This window comes from Aphis gossypii, chromosome X, assembly GCF_020184175.1.
Source record: "Aphis gossypii isolate Hap1 chromosome X, ASM2018417v2, whole genome shotgun sequence".
NCBI classification, from domain to species: Eukaryota; Metazoa; Arthropoda; class Insecta; order Hemiptera; family Aphididae; genus Aphis; species Aphis gossypii.
The window spans coordinates 5,167,288-5,190,559 of NC_065533.1; the positions used below are offsets into that span (position 1 = coordinate 5,167,288).

Here is a 23,272-nt window from a genome sequence, read left to right on the forward strand (position 1 = left end):
ATTGATTTCCTAGAATTTTTTCGCACGTTCTGATGACAGCCATTGCGTATTTGGTCGATTGCAAAAGGAATATTATATAATATACAACAGTGATTATTGACTCATACCTGATTTGGTAGTACTTGCAGGCATCTAGTTTTTATTTTAAAAATAATTAAAAATTACGTCCCAGAGAATATGCGATTCTCATTGTTCACAAAAAATGATTTATTATTCATTTTAATCGAATAAAAATATTACGAATGCCGTTGTACATAAGTACCTATAAAAATAAGATGTTTATTTAACGATACATTCATTTATGCTTAAGCTACATATATTATATTACATATATTATATTTATATAGTATATATTAATTAACACTGTTTATAATAATGTATATACGTATTTCGTTATTTTTCATTTATTAGCGAATCAAAATTTCTACTAACTCTTTTACCTTTATATAGGTAATTAGTTTTAATCTTGAATTAGTTCATTAAGACTGATTTAATTTGATAAACCGATTTTTCTGGTTTCGGCGTGATTTTCAAATAATTTGTTGATGGTGGTGTGCATATTCAGGGGAGTTGAATTGTTTTCAGTTGTGCGTACACGGAAAGACTTTCATATGCCGGGACCGAGATTACAATCGACATTTTAATTACCCGTTAGTGCCGGGTCGAGTTTACAATCGACCTTTTCGTTATCCACTATTGCTGTGCCGAGTTTACAACAAAAAGGATAATCGCTGTAAGCGAAGTTTAAACATTTTCCCATATAGGATCGCGATTGTTGGTCTACGTACCCATCACTTATAGGTACATAGGAAGGTACGGTAAAATGTATACCATTCGACAAGTGGAGAAAATAAAAACAAAAAACAACTCATTATTATCATAAACCTTATATTTAACTGGTACATACAGCACAAATAGGAGTACACATCAGTTCTAAGTATTAAGTGCCCTGTTCTAAATTCATACATAGGTAATTCTAAGCTAATACACGTTTTTTTTTGACATTTATTCATTTATACAGCGGGTATGGCAATAAATTGAAGGATGTATACATTTTATATTATGTTATATATTATAAATATATACATATGCGTCGTATATACATATATGACACATACATATATAAATAAATATTAGGTAATATTAATGTATTTAAATCCTAACAAACTACACACAAAAAAAAAAATTAAATAATTAAAAAAAAAAAAATACAATAAATAAAAAAAAAAAATTAAATAAACACACGGCGCTTTACTATTATTATAATATTATCCTGTAAATATTTTATTAAACATACAGGTTTGAAGTTATACTTAAATCCTAATTGTTCGAACATTCAGCCAGTTTTTTTTTTTCATTTTATAACACAACAGGTTACGCGGCGATATAATAATAATAATAATAATAATAATAATAATATAGTTGTATATAAATTTTAGTTAATAGTTTATTTTTTAGAAATTCAAAAACGTTTTTTTCTCTCGTTTGTACTTTTTTTATTTTATTTTAAGTTGCATTGAAACATAGGAACTTGAACACATAAAAAATACGCCTAAATAAAAAAAAAATTCACACCGTCGACGAGATATCAGTTTAATGTATGAACATATTATCGTCGTGTCGAGCGTACTACATTAATATGATAATAATGACGAAAATTATTATCATATAGTTAGTAGATGTAAATATAATATATATAAAAAAAGAGACGAATTTAAGACGGAAAATAATATTACTGGCTGAACATATATGAGAGGGTGGGGGGTCATAGGGTTTGGACAATGTGAGGAGAAGACGAGTGTTATGCTATTGTTTTTGTTCATTAGCGATGTACGGAGTTTAGAACACGACGTTCGAGTAAATCGAAAATGTACAAAATATAATAATCGTAATATATATAATAAATAATGATATTATTATAATAATAAATCGATGGTCCGGCGGTAATACGATAGTACAGAACATGTTTCACCGACGGCACCATAAGATTATAATACATACTGAGTTGTCGACGTAAACGGTACCTAATACTGATGATGATGATAATAATAATAATACAGTTTATTATTCGTCCGTCCGTCCGACGAAAAAGAAACAGTATAAAAGAAAACACCTAACATTACACACTATACAAATTGAATATTAAACGATTATCATATTTTTAAATTTTTTTTTTTTTGTTTTTGAAATATATATATATGTATACGTATAAAAGAGATATATCATATAGTTAATACATAAGCATTTCATTAGAACTAAATCGAATATTTTTTTTTCAATTTCATTTTTACAACTCCGCGCCACGACAAATATTGTGTGATGTCTGTGTCTATGTCTGCTGCGCAGCTGCACACGCATTGCTCGGAATATTATAATAATGATAATAATACGTACAATAATGTTATAGCGAATTATTATTTTAGCCGTCTGTACAGATGAATTTAATACGGTAAAAACAGATTACGAACACCGTTCGTGTAGCAGACGCATCCCTTCGGCGTCGCTCGTGAAAAGATCGCTTGCTGACTAACGAAAGTTCAATAATACATTTATTAATTTAACGATAATCAGTGATGGATGTTCGAGAATCGAAACACGCACGTGGTGGTGCGCCGATTTACATATTATAAAAAAAAAACATATTAGTGGCAGCGGTGGCAGTGGCAGCGGTGCCGTAGTCGCGGGGATATACCTATTACAATAATATTATTATTATTATTACGGGAGTGAGAGGGGTAGCTAAGTACAGTTTTATACATATATATATATATATTACGAATTTCGTTCGAGTACAATATTGTCCTTAAATCGTAATAACATATTATAATAATACGTGTTACATGTAGGTAATATTATGATAATAATAATAATAATATATAATACAAACTATTATTGAATGCGCGTGTACCTAATACAGTGACATGAAATACACGTTATAATATAATATCATGTATAGTTAATATCATTAATATATATATGTACACAATATACGATTTTACAAAATAATATTTTTCCTTTATATTATTATATATTTATTTATATTTATATATAAAACTATTTTCACACAAACGTAATAAAAACGTTAAAAAAAAAAAAAAATACATACATTTTATTATATATTATAATACTATGAAGTGATGACAAAAATAAAAATAAATTAGATAACGAATGGAAAGAATAAAACATATTTAAATAAGTATATCGTACGAATGCTGAGTATGTGTGTGATATTTTTGCACTCGCATCTATGTAACACAGATAAATATAGGTGTTTATTTTATGTACCTATACATAAATATATATATATATATTATACATTTACATACTCTTTCTCGTTGTACATAATATTTTAAAAGAAACTAAATTTATATAGATTTACGATTACGGTCAAAATGTCTCTATATTAATGTTTAAAAAATTAACGATCACAGAAATTAAATTACAAATATAACCGATTATAGAATAACGAGAATATTGTAATCGAATATGCATACACGCAGATACACACACACACGCACATGCACACACATAGGTACCCTAATAATTTCACTTTTTTTTACTTTTCTATATAAAACATATTATAGACGTACGATAATTATATATATATATGTATATATTACATAATGAAGAGTGTATTAATTAACTATTATATCGATCGATATAATAATATTAAATATTTATACGTGTATATCGTATCGAATGGCGACGACGGTGAGGCCTACCACGAACAGAGTTAAATACAAAATTATGTCGCAGAACCGGTAAAATGGCACTTGGCTGTACAGATGGCGAAAAGACTGCGACATATTTGTTTATTACGAATAATTATGATTAATTTTTTTTTTTTTTAATTCGCGACGCATTGTATCTATACCATCGTTGTTCCCGTATACACGTTCGTTGTAATATTATTATGTTATTATGGCAAACCTAAACAGTTAATAATAATAATAATAAGTTAAGAGGGTTCACGAAAAAAAAAATTTGTTGTCCGGCAATTTCGAATTGTCTGAAGTGATACGATACGGTAAAAAATAAAACATTGTTTTCGATTATTCGTCGGAATAAAATAATTATCGTGTATATATAAATATATATATAGTCGTTTTCCTACGTTATACATGTCTATATATAATATTGTTATGTACAAATAATAATAGTAATAATAATAATATATAATAATAATAATATAATAATAATAATAGATAATAATAATAATAATATTGATAATAATTATAATTACTCAAGGGGAGGGGAGGATTATCATTATCGTTATTATCGGAGGTGTTTTTTATAATATCATATATTATATGTATTTATATATACATATACGTTTTATATATATTTACAAGAGTTTAATAATAATAATAATAATAATAATCATATCATCGATATTATAATATTATAGTAAAATAAAAACACCATTTAGGTAGGTATGTACACAGTGTGTCGTCAATAATGCAATAATAATAATATGTCACATAATATTATTCTTACGATAAATATACGCTTGTCGTATTTCGTGGAGTGTTGATGAGGGGGTGAGAAGGGGATCCTAGCGGAGCGGTGACCGTTTATCGATGTATGATCTGTTCGTAAGCACCGATGGCCACGAGGACTAGAACAACCAACGCCTTTGCCGAAATTCCGGCGACGGTGGCGCCGGCACCGTTGTACGTGAGCTCTTCATTCTTGACCACTTCGTTGGGATGCTTGTCGTATTCGGCTGTAAACAGACGAGCGAAAACGCAATGGTAAAATTTTTGAATAATATTTATTTTATTTTTGAGACGCCGCGCCGACGCATCGTATAAGCGAAATAATTATTAAAACACTTGTACACTTGTACCACTGACTCGTTTGACGACGAAAGAGATCGGTTCCAAAATTTGGGAGTCTACACGCGCACGTTTTTGCGTTAAAAACGAATCTCACCGTCTCGTAATTTTTGAGCTATAATACGATTTTCTCAGAGAAAAACCATATCCTCCTTCTCGGAATACAGCGATAGAACTCTATCCTCCGTCCTGAGTCCGCGACACGGTCCAATAAAAATGGATGAAAATATATAATATATACTTACATGATTTTTTGTGTGATGGCTTGTTGTTGTTGTGCACTGACGGTCCGGTGGCGCCGAACGGAGGCTGCTTGCCGGCCAACGATGGCTGCTGTGTGGACGATGCATATACAGACGGAGGTCGGGCCGGATATCCGTGAGTACTGCCCGGCACTGGTAGCCGCTGAGGGTTGCCGGCGTTCTGCGTTGGTCGGGGGGCCAAGTCTGCAAAAAACGGACGTCCATCGTAAATTTTACATGATATAAAAATGTGCCTATATATATATATATATATATATTATATACTTTTTAAATTTATTTATCTTTGTTGTTCATAAAGAAAATATAGATAGTTTAACATGATGTCTAAAATTTAAGATAAAAAATAAAAATATCTACCCCCTTCAAGCAAATTATTGTGATAATTGGAGAGAGTTAAAATAACATATGAATAGCATAATTTCGATAAGGCTGTTCATGATCTATAGCGCAATAACGAATAGGAATGACTTCGACGTAATATTAGATAGATATTATTTGCTGCAAAGTACTCACTCTGGTTGTTTTGTTGGTCTTCTGGTCTGCAGCACACCTTGAACACGACTTTCATGTTGTTGGTGGAGCAACGGCCGCCGATTCTGCGGTGGATGTCGTCCTTGGACGAAGTGGCTGGAAAAAGATATGAATACATCGTTGTATTAACAGGCGAGTTTAAACGGCTAATGCGATTTATTTATTTTTATGCGCAGTAGTAGTAATGGTTTTGTCAAAGTAAATCATAAAATATATAGCAAACAATTCTTTAGTTTTTGATTGATTTTTTTTTTTTTTTTTAAGTGCTAGTGAATCTATATACATATATTTTTAAATCTATTAGTCGTAATATAAACGAGATTGTTCCGAATAAACTTGAGGATTTAATTCTAAGCGGAAACTGCTAAGATAAAGTGCTAGTGTCAGTCGGTCAGTATGGCGATGATACCAAAATTGTATACATTTAAAACGAGGGTGCAAATGTAATGAAAAAAATTATAAAAGAAAAATGTCACGATGACGAGTTCTTGACTTTAAAGGATCTTTTGGCATATCAGCAATTCTGTATATCATATAATAATATTATAGTATACACGGAAGCTACGGAAGTGCGAGAACATGTTTTTTTTAGCAAAATTTTTATACCGAGGGTCGATTCTCGTTGAATCATCCAGATATGATCGGGTTTCAGGACGTGCCAAACTTAACTCTCGCGGTTTAATAATAAACATATTTATTTTTTTTTTAACGATAAGCTCTAATAACCGGACGACTCGCTGTGCCGTTCATCTCGGCAGAGCGAAATCCGAAAACGGCCGCCATGTATATTGATTCGCCATAATATATTGTTATGATATTTTGTCGGCCGGTAATAAAACGATGGCACCAGCCCCCTTGCGGCGTCATTACGCGTCGGCGAGTTTATCGTCATCATCCCTGGGTCTCATTTTTTTTACGACGAGTTAAAGCTTTTAAGAATAACAACATATATATAACGTTTTAGTCGGTTCGCGTAGTATTATCTGCATTGTACTTTTACGGCGTGCCTAAACGTGGATATTTTATTAGACTGACTATATACATATATGTATATATATAGCAGCAGTAATACTCACAAATGAAATAGTAGTCTTGTCCCGGCTGAAATTCGAGTCCACCGGGCTGAGGTGTGAACGACCGGAATGTTATTGTGACGTACATAAGTTTGTAAGGCTTGTCGCAATACGCTATGATCCTTGGATTGGGATTAGTGATTCGACACATATCGTATTCCTCCTTGGACACCTGAAAAAGACAAAGGAAACCGTTTTAGAATTATATGTACGCAAAATGCGTTTTGGAAGATTATAATAATAATGTTATTATAGGTATAAGCGGTAAATATAGGTACCAAAGCAGTTTGACGGAAAAGCGTTTTCTTGATTATATATGCATATGAAAATATAGATATGAAGGTTTTATTGTTTTATTTTTACGGTTAATTTATTTTGATTTTTGGCAAACGAGTTAAAATCTCATTTACCGACTACGATTTCTGGTTTTGAAACGAATTTCGTCGAGTCGCTTCCGCCATTGTGCTCCGGTGTTTTGTTGGACGCTGCAGCTTTTTCGAGTGTACCAAACAATATTATATTATGTATAGGGGTCGTATATATATATTGCAAAGGCGTTTTTGATAGAGAAAGAAGAATAGAGAGAAAGAGAGAGACTACAGCTCATCAGTGATGAAATTCTCCACTGATGCTGGCAAACAAAAACTTGTAAATCGGCCGCGGTGTATAGAGGCGGCATTGTGCTACAACAATAAAGTCAGTGGCCGCCGTCAATTAGTCGGCAGTTTGAAAAGGCCGAAAAGTTATACGCGCCTCGACGGCGACGAACGTGGCTGCTATTAATGCCAAATTTACCACTCGGCTGACGCGCTAACAGCGTGCAGCGCTTCACTGTCTTATCTATATCTCTCGACCACTACCACCTGCCCGAATCCCACCGCCAACATCATCACCACTACCGTCACACGCGGTGGTGTTAATAAGAATCGTTGAAATCGACCGAGTTAAAGGTCGCCTTAGCGGCTGTAGACAATGATCCTATTGTCCACCGTTGTAGTGGAAATAAATAAATAATAATAATAGAGTATGACATTGGTAAACTCGTAAGTAATATCATGTACGGTCGCGATGTGTGACTGGGAGAAAACTTTCCGGACTCGAGTGTGATAATACGACACACATTGCACCCCTACCCCCTTAATGCACCATGTATTTTGAGTAATTCAAAAAATTATTATAAAAGCTGCAGGTCTATGAATCGTTTTAGATGTGCACATTATATTATAGTCAAGCAATTGTGATAGGAATAAATGATAAATAAATGATAGGTATGTATAATATGTAAATTGTATACTTACGTTGTAAATGATATACTTTTCGGCGTCCGACTCGTGTGTCCCCGGCGCGTACACGGGACACACAATGTTCACTTGGTCGTATTCGAAAGGCTGGTTTCCTTTGTTCACGTCAATTATGTGATCCGTGTTGTCTATCCGGAATCTGAAACAGTATCGTTTACGTGGTTAGTTACGAGATTTTTCCAAGATTAATTTCGGACATTAATTCATACACGCAGCGTGTCATTCTTTTAACAATAAACATTCAATATCTCTTAGAGTGAATCAATGTTATATTTTTTTCAAAAAATTTATTACGTTTTTATAAAAAAATTTATAATGAGTATAATATTTTAAATATGGTTAGTGGAGATGAATGGCCACGGGGTACCCCGCAAAATCCACGATCTTACTCGAGGAGACAAAATAGTGTGCATCACTGCATCAGATTAGAAAGCGAATATTATTTTATAATATAGTGCGATCGTTCTACATAGACCATTGTTGTTATGCACAATATATTATATTAAACATATTATAATATACAGTATGTGTTATATTATTTACGCGAAACGTCAATTCTCGGCGGTAGATTAATACGGGTATAATAATAATGTACTCTGTATAAGCATTAACCTATTCTTAATAATTATTTGAGTTAATAACATGATTATACTCGAGTAGGTACATTATTCCGTACCTGAGACGACCAAATAATGCAGAGACGACTCGAGGGGAGTTCTAGATATTACCTATCCTGTCTATATCGGTACCTACATCGCCATTATTATGACGTCGTGTTATGCGCGGATTTTCACATATTATGATTGTCAGAAGAGATTTCTAATAATTCTATGGTAATAATATAATATCACTCGACGGACGGCGCTCTATGGCTCCCGCCGAGCTTTTGACTTCACGTCGCATCCGGCGGCGTTGACATGATGAGGCACACACCGTCTACACTCATCCGGTTCGGCCGTGATATACACCATGTTGTATTAATTATTATTCTATATTCTACCTTTATAGTTTCTGTTGTGTCGTCGGTCAGAATAATTCTACAGAAGCAACCGATATCACAACAGTTATTGTATTATTATATTATGGTGGTGGAGATATTTTCTATACATTCCTCACATTATTATTTGTCTGTAGCCCCTCTGACGATAGATACTATAAACTTTCTTGCCCGTTCTTACTTTGTATATAACGACAACGCACGGGTCGTGTACACGGTGGTCGCTACAGCGCGGGTGCATTATACGGAAGAACGTAAAAATTACATAAATGTTTATTGCTGTAATTATTATTAAACGACCGTTTGCCGTCTCTCATTTTCGTCAATAAATATATATAGCCAAGAATATTTATTACATACATATATATATATATATATATATATATGTATATATATTATATGTTACACCTAAGTGACGCGTAACGCGACCATCGACCGAATATATGTATATTGCATACGCATACGTCATGATGGGTGCTTGTCTATATAATATGGTAAGCGCGATTGAAGAATGTGTCTGGTCATCATTTGTCAGGGCACAGTGGACGTGTGTATGTATACAATATAATATAATGTTATAGGATTATATTACGAGCACGAGAGACGATCGGACAGCTCGGACAACGGCGGCGGTCATGACGAATCGATTTGCCGGCGCGGAATATTTCTTTTTTAGATTTTTGATTTTCTTTATATATATACATACATGGACCGAGCGCATTGTTGATGTATGTGTACGGACCGTCATGGTGCGGTGCACAGTAGTGTTTGACATTGGGGATGAAAAAAAGAGACGTATAACAGTTTAAAACCACGACAACGAATAAATAATCATTTTTATTTTAAGCAATTTTATCATTGAATTTTAATATAATACACATAACCGTAGTGTCAATGTACTGATCCTTGTTCAGCTGTATGGAAAATCGTCTGATGTTAGTACATCGGCAGCCATTAGCACATTTACCGAATCACAACAAATTTTCCAGAACCGTAAAAAAAAATATATAAACGTTTCTAAAAATATATTATATAATCTATGTTCTATATTAGTATATTCCGCAATACTAGTTAGACTCCACATACGTATATACTACAGTAGTACAGAACCAAACATTGTTTTAATAATGATGAATGCAATATATTATTTGTCCCGAGAAACAATTCTTCTGTCGCCGCTCTGTAAGTACACAACTGTATCATATTATACATGTATGTAGGTCATACACATGTTATTTCGATTTTACGCGACGTTCGCGTTCAAATCACGTTCTGAATTTTTTTTTCCGATAGAATTATTACATTGTCGTCGTTTCGGTCTACGTATTGCATATGTACCTTCAACATTTTCAACTTTATCGTGTATTAGCTATTCGTATAAGCCGTGGTACTATGTCGTAAACTAAGATATTGGAAAATTCAAATCTCATTCTTTTGCGGGCTGCGATTAATAATATATATCAGCAGTCGTGATATTTGAATAAATATACGGATAAATACCTGCGACATCATCGCGCGTGAAACGATCGAGTTCAGTCAAAACTGGTGAAAACGATGATCGTGACTAAGAAAGAGGAGTTTGTACATTAAGCGCGCGCTTTTGCATGCATATGCAAATATATAGCTTTCAGTGAAACAAGCGAAACGTGTATAATGTATTATGTATATAATAAATGTTTTCGAGGCACTTTTTTCGTTTAAAAATGAATAAAATAATAAAACGATGCCCTAGAAATAGTATAATAGTATAACTGAGAGCCCTGCTGGTATACGAATCCTGCATAGCTCTTTTCTATGTACATTTTTCGTTTATTTACCCCCGGAGCGAAATTTATAGATATTATATATTATTCGTAACGAAAATTATTTAGACGAAAACCCTGAAAGGGTTTAGACGTAAATCGTAATTCCTAAAGGTATTGCTAGGTATGTGTAATAACATATAAAGCCGATTTCACAGAATACATAATAATAATAATAATAAATAATACACAATATGTATGTTAGTATGATAATCGGGGTGGTACCACCCGTTGAGGAGATACCAAAACCATATAAGAGCACACTGCGTACATTAAAAATAGAGGTGGCCGACGATTATAAAAAAAAAAAAAAAAAACCATATTATTATCTATTATATTATTAAATATCCCTTATCTGCAGGCGCAGTCATGGTTTGTGCTCGCATTTCGAACATTAGATTATATATTCATTTATGAAATACTATATAATATCATATTATTATATTATGGTGGATGTGGTTGTCGGCGGCGGACATGACGGGGAAACCTGTGAAATTCGGTGGTCGTATCGAATGTCCCCCTCGGCGTGTACATAAAGGATAATATTATAATATATTACAAAAAACAAAAACCGGCGGTGGTGGTTTTTCCGCAATATACGTCTACAAAAACGGGTATGTAGGGTGGGTGCGGAAAGGCGCTCCTCTGTCCACCGCGGTCCGCTATTATGATTATGGCGGCTACGGTTGTCGAGATATGGGCGGTCGCGTCCGGTTACCGCCCTTCGAGCTCCTCGGCGATCGTATTCCGAGATTCGGGACGTGTATTATAATATTCGCCAAGTCGTATTGTACATAATAATACATAGAACCCGTATGACACGGAGGGACGCTCCTTGCTAAATGTTACGTCGACAACGGCCCGATGATACGCAGTGGGGAGCGAGACGTCGGCTCGCGGGGGTGCGTGCAGTGGCAGTCGCTGCGCGTTACATAATACATTATTATACGCACTCGACGGAGGCGCTTTACGTACATATATGAATGCGGGGTCTGAGGACGGAATGGCAGCCATTATTTAGCGTGTGAATGACGGGAGTAGTGGCGGGGGTCCGATGAAGGGGTATGATGGCATGGAGTGCGGGAGAGACGCGAAACGAAAAAAAAACCCTTAGGAAAAGCTGGTGTTGATTAAGTGTGAAAACGAAGGGTTGCCGGGCCATCTCTCCAGTATACCAATGGGTCTACTCCAGCGGACGTGTATACGTACATATAATAGGTACGTAGGATATGCTCGTCGTCGGGGGCTTGAGCATCGCATACAGTATATAATATAATATAATTTTGTATAGGTACATCTAGCATACAGTTGTAGGCACAGTAAATGTATAATATTGTAGTATATTACTGACGAGTATATTACAGATAGCTGAGTTGCCGATACGGCGGTGATAGCAAGCAAAATACCGAGCGTAGTCAGACTTTTGTTTTTGTTTTCACGTACATAGAAACAATTAGAGAAGAGAGCTTTCAATCGACACCGGCTGCGTAGTGACCCCGCGCACGTGTACTATACATGCATTTCAGTAGGACCCATCATATACCCACCGCCGTATTACGGTGGCACATGAGTTGTATCATACAGGGCGTAGGTTCTATGATATATTATGCACTATAATACGGTATAGGTACCTACATCGTATAAAATAATGTGTTCTACAACTCGTGTGCAACGATCGAGAAATATTTCCCCGGTTCAAAAAAAAGAAACAAATAAACGCACCCATTATATTACCATTATTATTATTATCATTATTATTAAAATGGAGAAAGGCGACCGAGTGTGTGTGCGCGCGTGCGAAAAGAGAGCGAGGAAAATTACTACTATACGTACATACTATATCGTGTATAATATATATATATAAGTGTACTTGTCGTCAATTCACGCGTATGTACCTACCCACTTTTGACGCCGTATCAACAACACTATACGTACCTACAATATAACCTATTATAATACGGGTACTCTGTGCAGTGCGTGAGCGTTTCGAGAACTTTTTACGCGTATGCGTCATTAATGCACAGCGTAGACGGTGCAGCGAGACCGATGCATTTCGTTAATGAGTTTTACGCGCCAGTATAATACAAACGTAATAAAAATATTATCATTATTAATATTATTATTATTATATTGCTCGTTAGCAATCGAAATCATTCGCACGACGAGGTTCCTCAGTCGTTCATTATACATGCAATATATTTTATATGACGGAAGTCGTCATCGTTCGTGTGTGGGGCAAGGAATCGATCGATGCATATAGGTACCTTATACATACAACGTTATTATATTGTTTGTAGTCTTTAATCCTCAAATTATTTAACAGAATACCATTGGTGTAATTAGTATATATCATATAATGTATAATTGTGTTTTATTGCACGAGAAAAATTCGAAAAAAATACTCAAATACGTTGTAGATAATAAATTATGAAATACACTTCCATACCGATCGTTGTGACAACAAACGCACCCTGCAATTGATACAGTTTTCTCAATGATTCACCAATTTTATCCCCTCCCATTGTACAACTTAAACTCACCGATCACGGTCACACCCAATAAGCACGGCGTACGATTTACCACTAAGACAGATATAAATACAACTGCACAACCATACTACAATATTATATTAAGATCTTTTAATTCGGCGTCGCACCACGTTCCACAAAAGAACACCACGAACTCAAAGTTCGCCGTTTCTTTAAAAAAGTAATTCACGTATTTAATTGTCTTTTTGTAATTAACTATTGCTTAAGCTGCCGCGTTTGTGAGCATTTATATATATATAGGTACCTTGCTAAAACAAAAGAAGACAACAACTGCTGCAGCAGCGGAACAGACAAAAAAAGAAAAAACTTTCGAACGCGACAAACCGGCGCCGTGCGTACGTTTGCCCGCGTTCGGCACGTCTTCCCCGTTCGGGTTCAACGATCGCGCGACTTAAATCACTGGATGTCTTTGCGCATTCAAATATACGATACCATTAAACATACTTAAAACACAGGTGTATAATATTATCATAAGTGTGCCACTGTGTTACACGTACCACAGTATCTATAATAATATAATAAAATATATGCGTATCCGGACTCGACAAAAATATTATAAAATGCAAGACAATTGCGATTATTACTCAGACGACCACACGACCATCAGCCTATATATCATATTATGAGCGTTGCGCGTCCTAAACACGCGTTTATTTGTTTTGACTATGGTTGCCTACCAGCTAAGCAATGCATTATATAATTGGCGTTAGCCATATGCGTATTATCGTCACACGAACGCGATTAAATTCAAATCGCAACGGTTATTACGCCGGGGAACGCTGTTTTCAATAACGCTCGAATTTGTCATCAGCTGCATCGTTATCGTTCCAAATGTATAATATGTATGTTTGTGTTTATCGAACACGCCGTCTGCGAGTAAAGGTAAAATACTACAAGATATGAGTAAATTAAGTGAACAGAATTATTTTTATTGTACTTTGTTTATACTCGGATACTTCAAGAATAGTTGTTCGTAAAATTTAAAACAATATTTTGTTCTTTTTTTTATATATATATAAAAATGATATATTTTATTTTATTTTATTTAACCAAGTTATGTGGTAGTATACTTGTTTGATCTCTAATGAACAATAAAAAAAAATGAATCTCGTTGTTCTCTTAAACATTTTTTTTTTTTTTTTTGCTACGATTGTTGTTGCTTGTGCGAAGTAAAAGAAAAAGTCGTCGGGTATTTTTGTTTGAAAAAAATGAATAAAATTCAAGAAAAATAATGTTTGTAGAACAAACGACGCTTCTTTGGCGGCACGAGGAGGAAATAAACTATAATTTCGCAATTCCCAGCGTGCTGAACGTCAATACGCAAACGTTGTTTTTTAAACTTCCTGCAGCGAGAGCACCGAGAGGACTCGATACCCGTCGTCGGATCGGCGCGCGGAGTGGATGGGCCGCCGGGCGGGTAGTGCTGCAGCTAGCAGGGATCGTCCGGAAAATAACTTTTCCTTCAACGGTATACGCAGGTATAGGGGGGCGGTGTTTAGGGGAGGGGGTGGTATACGCACACACACAGACACGAACATATAAACACGACAAAAAGAGGCCAACCAAGCACAAAAGCTGATTAAATATGATGACGGAGCGCCCCGTACACACACACACACACAAATTTATAATATATGTGTGTGTGTGTGGGTGTATGAGTGTGTACCATAGCGAGTCAGCCCTGCGGTGTCCTGGAGGGTGGTTGAGGGGTGATAGGCGGGGGGACTTTACACGAACGGTGTGAGGGGTTTGAGGGGAGGTTATGGGTCGCACCGAGCGAGGGGACAACAATATGAATCACTGTCAGTGTCAGATTTCACTAGGCGGCGGCCACAGGAGCGAAGAGCGCGCGCACGTCCGTTCATATATATATATATAATATGTGTGTGCGTAGTATGTGTGCAAGACTCACAAGCCGTCAACCGTCAGCCATTACGCCGCCATTATACGTATATAAGGCGAACGCACCCACATACCCACACGACGACGTACCCCACCGCCACCGTAGCTGTGTACGTGTTCACGTGTGTACGCGATATTGCCCCGGCCTATTGTTGTGCGTTGTATATTAGTGCATATAATATGTGTTTTGCAAGCGATGACGGCGCCGGTGCAGGCGGGCGGGGAAACAAAAAAGTTTTCCGTCAGAGTGCCGCGGCGGCGGGCAATGATTAAAAAAAACCTCAAAACTATTAAGCAAATTACTCGTGGAGGGATCGACCGGAACGCGCGGAAGTACGCGCCCGCCTCGATCGCCCGCCACCGCGCGCGGGTTCGACGCGACATCGTGTGTACACGGTATTATATGCTTTTTCCGTTTCGTCGCGGTTTATTCAATTTCGAGCGCAATATATATAAGTATATGTTTGTTTCCTACTTACGCACACACTGCAGGGATAGTGCAAGCTACACGCGCGTTCGTGAAGTATATTATACGTAGGTAGCTTAATCCCAAAGTTATAATACGGACGGTGGAGTACGAGAAAAAAACGCACCATTTAACGTGATTGCAAAAAACGGTAAACACACGTTTACCCGTCTAAATAAATGTGATAAAAAAAAAAAAAAATGAAAAAAACCATTACTTAAATGTTCATGTAATATATAACGATGCTCGCGGGTAAATAACGACGTACCTACAATAATAATAATATAGCTGCAGCCGGCAGTAAAAATATTGTCTATTATATATAAAGACGAGCTGTTTTTACATTGTCGTACGTACGCATCACGCATATTACAGGTACATCAAATAGGTATAACGCATAATAATAATAATAATAATACGTAATATTGTCCGTGTGTAATTACCGCGGTGGCCTCGAATTCTTCGTTTATCGAAAAATATTTTACTGCGCCCGCACCACAACAATACGACTAAAGTACCCCCCACCCCCACATTTGTTCCGTCATTTCCTCGGCAACAATTTAATACGTAGTATACGCTCGCTCCTTTTAAAAAATATTATTTATCATTTACGACGGGACCGGTGATACTGGAACGTACGATACTATAATAATAACCAATATGTTATAATATCATCATCGCACAAATGTTATACCTATCATATAAATACGGATAATTGGAAAATATGACATCGAACCTATATATTATTATAAAGTACACCGCTAATACGCAACGTCCCCGGAGAGGTGTTGTCAGCGTGTATATATATATATATATTATATACGCGCAAAGGGATGGTTGTTTCACACAGGTAAACGGATTTCGATGTGCGCCGCCGCGGGTTTGATGAATGTCGGTCGGTTACACGGTTTTCCACTATGGTACTATATTATACACACACATACACATCTAATATAATATAATATACATGTGTATAAGCGATAATGATATATACGCGACGCGTAATAACAGACAGCGTAAGTATAAGGGCGGCGGCACCACGATGATACGTGCGCGTCAATAAACGTTGTCATTGTCGGTGTCGGTGTCGTCTACTTTTCTTACCTATACCGCACACCGCGTCAAATGCATTTTATCTGTCGAATTAGGACAAACGTATAAATTCGCAGACAACCGCAAGTCGCGTACATACTTAGGCATATTATTGTCTCGTCGATTACACCGGTCATACGCGCAATTCAAACACGCCTATACAATACAATACGTGCGCGTAATATAATATTATAAAGAATCGGATTCTTCGTGTTATTGGCTTTTACGGATACGCTGCAGTTGTATATAAATATATATATTGTACAGAGATAGTATATATAGTATATAAATATATTTATTGGAAACGCTAACCGGATATTGTACGTACACGTCATGTAATATTAGTGGTTTGAAATTCAAACTTTGCGTCAATCAGATTCGTTTGGCCGCAATTTCCAGCGGGAAATTGATTTACACGAACACTACTCCTCATTCGTTACCGGTAAAACGTAACGGCTACACGACAAACAATCTACTACATATGAAGTGCATTTCGGATGTAGGTTCATGCAATAACTATAATATACAGTAGAACGTTTTTGCTGCGTGGCGTGTAATCGTTATTTTTTAAAAAAAAAAATCAAATGGCCAACAGCATATTGTATATTATGATTCGATAATAATAATATTAAAACCTACGTTTTAAAGTTTAACATAATACACTGCGGAACAAATGCTATTATAAAATATATTTTCCAGAGGTTTGCATCGAAACTATACACACAAACTGCAGACTGAGGGAAAAAAAATGCAGTCAATTTGGTCGTAAATAATTCCAATCTAGTTAAACGTGTTTTTTTTTTTATCAAATAGCAGCAAAACATTACAGCTTGTAGGTATAAGAGATTACATACCGCAATATTTCATTTCGTAAATATCGAATAATAATGAAAACGAAATAAACGTTTATCCGGTTAAATGTACTTTAATAGAGTAAGTACATGCAGACTATGGTTTTATGCAAATATGATTAACGGTAGAAAAAAAAAGTAAACCACATTTTTGCGGTTACACTACTGCACGCGTAATTGCGGTGGTGTAAGATTAATGTAGTATAAAAGTGTACAGCGAAAAATAACTACCGGGATTATAAACATGTTCATTCAACGTTCTCTCTCTCTCTCTCTCTCGTTCTTACACAGGTTAGGTTGCATCTGCAATCCTGTTTTTCTCTCTCTCCACAACGAATACTAAACTTTATGTACATATAAATATTGTACAAAATACTCCATCGTTGTTATTGTTATATAGTTATTCATTATTGCATTACGACAGCTTTTGTGGGAATTAAACTACTGTATTTTTTTTTACTTTTTACCTCACTAATTTTGCTGCGGAACTACATATATATTGTGTACACACCTATACATATAAAATATTATATATAACCATAGGTAAACCTATGCTTATATGCATATTAATGCATATTTAGTGGGTAAACTAAATATTATATGAATAGTTATTTCGATTTGTTTTCCCCGGCTTATTGATGATTTAAGCCAACTATTACGCATAACTAGACTAAAAACTATTTGGAAGCTTTATAATTATATATAATATACATCTACATAATATTACAAATGGTTAAGACGGGCGAACGAACTTAATGACAGCTTATTAAGTCGATAATTATTAGTTGGTTATATAAATAAATATAATATATAATATTGTATATACTGTCAAAGAATAGCAAAAAAAAAAAAAAAAACTTTTTTGCTCAAAACACCTGCCACAAAAGTTCAATTCAATACAATATATTATGTAACAACCAAAAGTCATCGGATAAAATAAAAGTCAACTATATATATATATATTACATAGATGACAGAACGCCGCAAGTGCGATTGAAAGAGTCGTGAAAATGTTTTTCACTTCGAGGACGTGTTATTTATTTATTTGGTACTGACGGTACTGTCTGGATAAATAAAACAAATGGCGTAGAAGGAATAGTAATTGGGCTGCGCAACGGAATCGTTAAGTCTTTTCTGCGGGTACGAAAAATAATAATCTCTACAATCAATGTACGTGGATATTATAAGCGAATTGAACTGCTCTCCGCGGCATACCTGTTATAATAGAACGATCGCGACGTGTCAGATGTTCAAGTGCGCTCTTTTTTCTCGGTCAGAGGTTTTAGTCTTAGAAGTGCCACGCGGTAACGAGTTCGCCTCAATCTCCGCGTCGATACATAAAACCGAAAACCAATTTACTTTATACGGCGGTCGTAAATATTTTACGCATATTTTGCTGTTGTCAAGTCACCAATGCCGTGCGTAAGTCAGAATCATATTATAGAATTGGCACACTCGGCACCTATGTGCATAATATGGATAAGAGGCTCGTTTGAATCGGGGAAAACATACAATCATATGATACGCGGAGTGGATTGCGATCACATTATATACGTTCTCATCCGGCAAGAGCTTCACGGCGTATAATAACCGTCACTCCAGACTCAGGGTTCTAATATAATATAATACACCGTTCGACGTGTCGTAATTAATCATACAAGTACGCGTAATATAACTTCTAAGTGATGGGGGAGGGAAAACAAAAAAGCAGACAGTATACATTATAATCTCTGTACGCATGTATAATAATATAAAGTATATATTCGAGTGGCGGCGCCGTGTAATATGAAAGTACACAATAATAATAATATATCGAGGAAACCGACCGCGCGATGATGACGAAGAGGTGACAAAAAAAAAAAAAAAATCTCGGTGGCGGCAATAGATCAATGTCGGCGCGCAGCAGTAATAATAGTCGAGTGGGCTGTGCGAAATGAATTGCACACCACTATACACTGCACCGTACAGCACAAACGACGCGGCGCCTTTCTCCGGGGTGTCGCGTAACAATGCTTCACACACTTTAATGAACGGGCGTGTACAGGACGCGACGACGGTAATTTTTGTTTCGCGTATATTACGCGCTTGTTTGGGACGATTGGAATGGCGGTTAGGCGTGGGAGGGGGTGGGCCTCACACATATGACTATACATACACTTGTCCGGATATATAGGTATATATACATGCATACGCACTCGTATATACACGCACATATACACATCTAAGAGTTATAGTTTGTATGTGTATGTGCGTGGTAAGTACTCAGGTCGTCGTCGTCGTCGTCACCGTCGTGTAATGAACGAGCAGCAGAGACAAAAAACGATGAAAAGTAATTACGAGCTCGTCTAGTCCGTACATATGTATATGTATAGATATTGCACTTGCCTATATATGTATATATATGTCGGTGCTGGAGGGTCGCGACGGGCGCGAGAAGAGTAGTTTTGTTGAAAGTCTGAGAGCGATCGTAATTATTATCACACACCTATATATTATATACGCGATATTATGATATATTGTACGTATCACACACACGAAGCTATTCTCAAGAACGTATTTCATACACCCCTTACAATTTTTTTTTTTTTTACTTCTTCTCGATTTTGTCAGGCGCCCTTTTCGACGAGATGCCGACTTTTCTAGAAATGATTTTTCACACAATACGGTATAAGTACACGCATACTCGCACATTATTATACTATACACAGTCGTACAGGTGTTGTACGCCACATAGATAATTTCAAACGGATATTCTATAGAGCTTTCTTTTACAATTCCCACAAAACGTGACCATATAATATCATTCGACATAGAATATTTTTATCATAATAAACATCTTTCTCATTATACTTTACGATACGCCGTAGACATTTCAATACCCAGTTGATAGCAAATTAAATTTATTTCAAATCGAGCAAAACCATCTTATGACTACACAGTATACATAGATCGGTGAATGCAAACCCGCGTTATAATTGCGAAAATCAAGCATAGAAAAATAATGATAAGTTATTTATAATGAACGGTTTTTAAATAATACGTATATACTTTAACACATTTTTACGACTGAGCGATTGACGAAAATTCCATCACGGTCGGTTTGAGTTTTAACGCTCTATATATGCAGACCTTTACTTTTACCTATATAATATCTATATACATACATCATATCATACATTATATTATATTATATACTTTCTATCCGATGCGTGTAAACTACGATAACGAAAAACCACGCATTCCACCTCCACGGTGCAGGTGGCAACGGCCAAAAGTCGTGTCGCTTTTCGTGACGGTTACCATTTTATTTCACTGGGCCGACGGATATTGCCGGATAACACGCGACGACTTCTCTTGCTTCTCGTGCACGTCTCGGTCTTCCGCGTGGCGGTGGCGGGGTTGAAATAATAATAACAATAATAGCGAGACGATTTACAGTTTTAAAATAAATAAATGTTACTGCCGGTCGAGACTCATATATACCTACAGGTAGATGACGTCTATCTTGATATCTTCCGCAACAGTCGGTCGTGCGAAAACGCCGTTCGTTATATTATTGTATTCGCACGCCTTAGTGTACCTATATTGTACACCGCCCGAGTATTGGGTCAGATCAGATAAACATTATATACTAAAAGACAACGACGACGACGAACATCCGCTGTATAATATATTATAATAAGTAATAATATTGTCATATACGTGGAAGTCACTTTTGTGTTGTACATAGGAATCAACATAATATACCCAAACCGAATACGTACCAAAGGTGGAAAAACTCGGATCCAAAAAATGTAACGATATTTATCATTATTTTTCAGGCACGTGTATCGATGACTATAATATTATGTACTCGCGTATAGCATAAATTAATACTGTTTAATATATGCTACGCACCATCTATAATACCATCATTGCTATATTATATATTATTATGAGTTGTACGAGCGGCCATTTTGTGCGAATCCGTACGGTAATCGGATCGACCGGGTGTGCCGGGGGAGGGGAGTGAAGGATTTCGACGCGCCGTGAGAATGAAAATATAACGCTTATAATAATATGTACGCAGGTATATCATTATATTATTATATACCATTGTGTAAAACATTGTTTTCCTTTTGTTTTACACGATTGTAGAATTAAATTATGTTTTTTTTCACCGTCCACGAACGCGACGGAGAAAAAAATCAATTAGCCGAGTGCGGTTCTAAATATCTCACGCGATAGACACACATAAATATTTAATATTACACACACGCTAGCATAATCATAAACCGTTTGCATTGTGATAATATTTAATAGTGATTGCGACGACTGTGCTTAATCTAGAAAACCGGACCGGCTGATTTCGCGTCAGACACGTCATATAATTATTAAACTTTTCCGAAATGTGGACCGACGGCCAACCGCTGTTTCGTATGCACTGCACATGCACTAGGTACGCACAATATAAAAAATTTAGTATTATAATATATCGTTTTAAAAACGAGACTGCCAAACATCACGAAGACTAAAATGCGACGAAAAAAAACACGTACTAACCTATGAACCGCAGTACTTACCTACGCTGCGCGCGACGAAACTAAACCGTATAATTATTATATTATTTTGTGTTTTTGCGTGAGTCTTGTCGGGTATTACAATAGGTAAATGGTTTTAATTTCATCAACCATCGGCTGAATAATCACCGGCCTTGTTATATAATATCGTATAATACCTACATACAATAGAAGTTTAGTATAAATACTATCAACCTATAAGCGGAAAACGTCTAAGTATGTAATACACGAGTTCGGACGTTTCCCGGTCAGCACTAAGGTAATATATTAAATACAATGATTTGCCCTCAAAGAGAGATTGTGGAGACTTATGAGGGGAGAGAGAGTTACAAAAGCCTGGTCGAGTAAGCTGGGTATTTGTCTACCGTTCTTGATTTGAAAATTGACTTTTGAACTTTACTTTAATAAATAATAAAATTTATAATTATTCTACTCACAGATGAATATATAATATGTAGATATGACGCGATTGTTTTAAATGTAACGACAATCGTACTTAAGATATTTATGTGGCGCGATTATGGATAATAATGATCAAAGAATATAGGTGGGAAATAATTAGACATACTGTATCCCTTTCCCGTCGTCCCGAGTTACTCACAGCATCAATAATAGGAATTTAATTTTTATAAGATCCAATGTAGTAATAGGGACAGTATTTAAAGGACAAAAATATATAGTTCTACAAATAAATAAAACACTTCGGACTTGATTGAATGTTAACTTTTATGCATTCGATTTAGCATCGTAGGCACGTATTATTGTATAGGTACATTGCAAGCTGCAGCATATAATGACGAACCGTCTGTACACAATAATTGCAGTCTCACAAACAATAATACTATGTGTATTATATATACGTACCGCAGCCATTTCTTTCTATCCGACACCCCTTTTTAACCCCATGGCGGTATAGACGTTCCATACAATATATACCTACTCGTTAGATAAAACAAAAACAAAATACCAATTTGTAATTCTATAAGTCTGCAAATAAAATGGCCGTCCCAGCAGTCCAACATGGCAGCCGGTCGAGGATTATGTTACA

General features: G+C 35.8%; 1 protein-coding gene across 1 annotated transcript in view; it reads right to left on the reverse strand.

Annotated features, from left to right (window-relative positions):
• Nucleotides 1-871: 871 nt before the first annotated feature.
• The window catches only part of LOC114128162 (ephrin-B1), a 236,810-nt gene continuing 214,409 nt past the window's right edge, over nucleotides 872-23,272 (reverse strand). The window contains exons 2-6 of the mRNA XM_050206533.1: nucleotides 8,004-8,145; nucleotides 6,709-6,877; nucleotides 5,615-5,728; nucleotides 5,084-5,284; nucleotides 872-4,726 (exon numbers count right to left, since the gene is read on the reverse strand). Of these exons, the coding sequence (XP_050062490.1) occupies nucleotides 4,575-4,726; nucleotides 5,084-5,284; nucleotides 5,615-5,728; nucleotides 6,709-6,877; nucleotides 8,004-8,145 (778 nt within the window). The 3' untranslated portion in view covers nucleotides 872-4,574. The remainder of the gene's footprint in view (nucleotides 4,727-5,083; nucleotides 5,285-5,614; nucleotides 5,729-6,708; nucleotides 6,878-8,003; nucleotides 8,146-23,272) is intronic.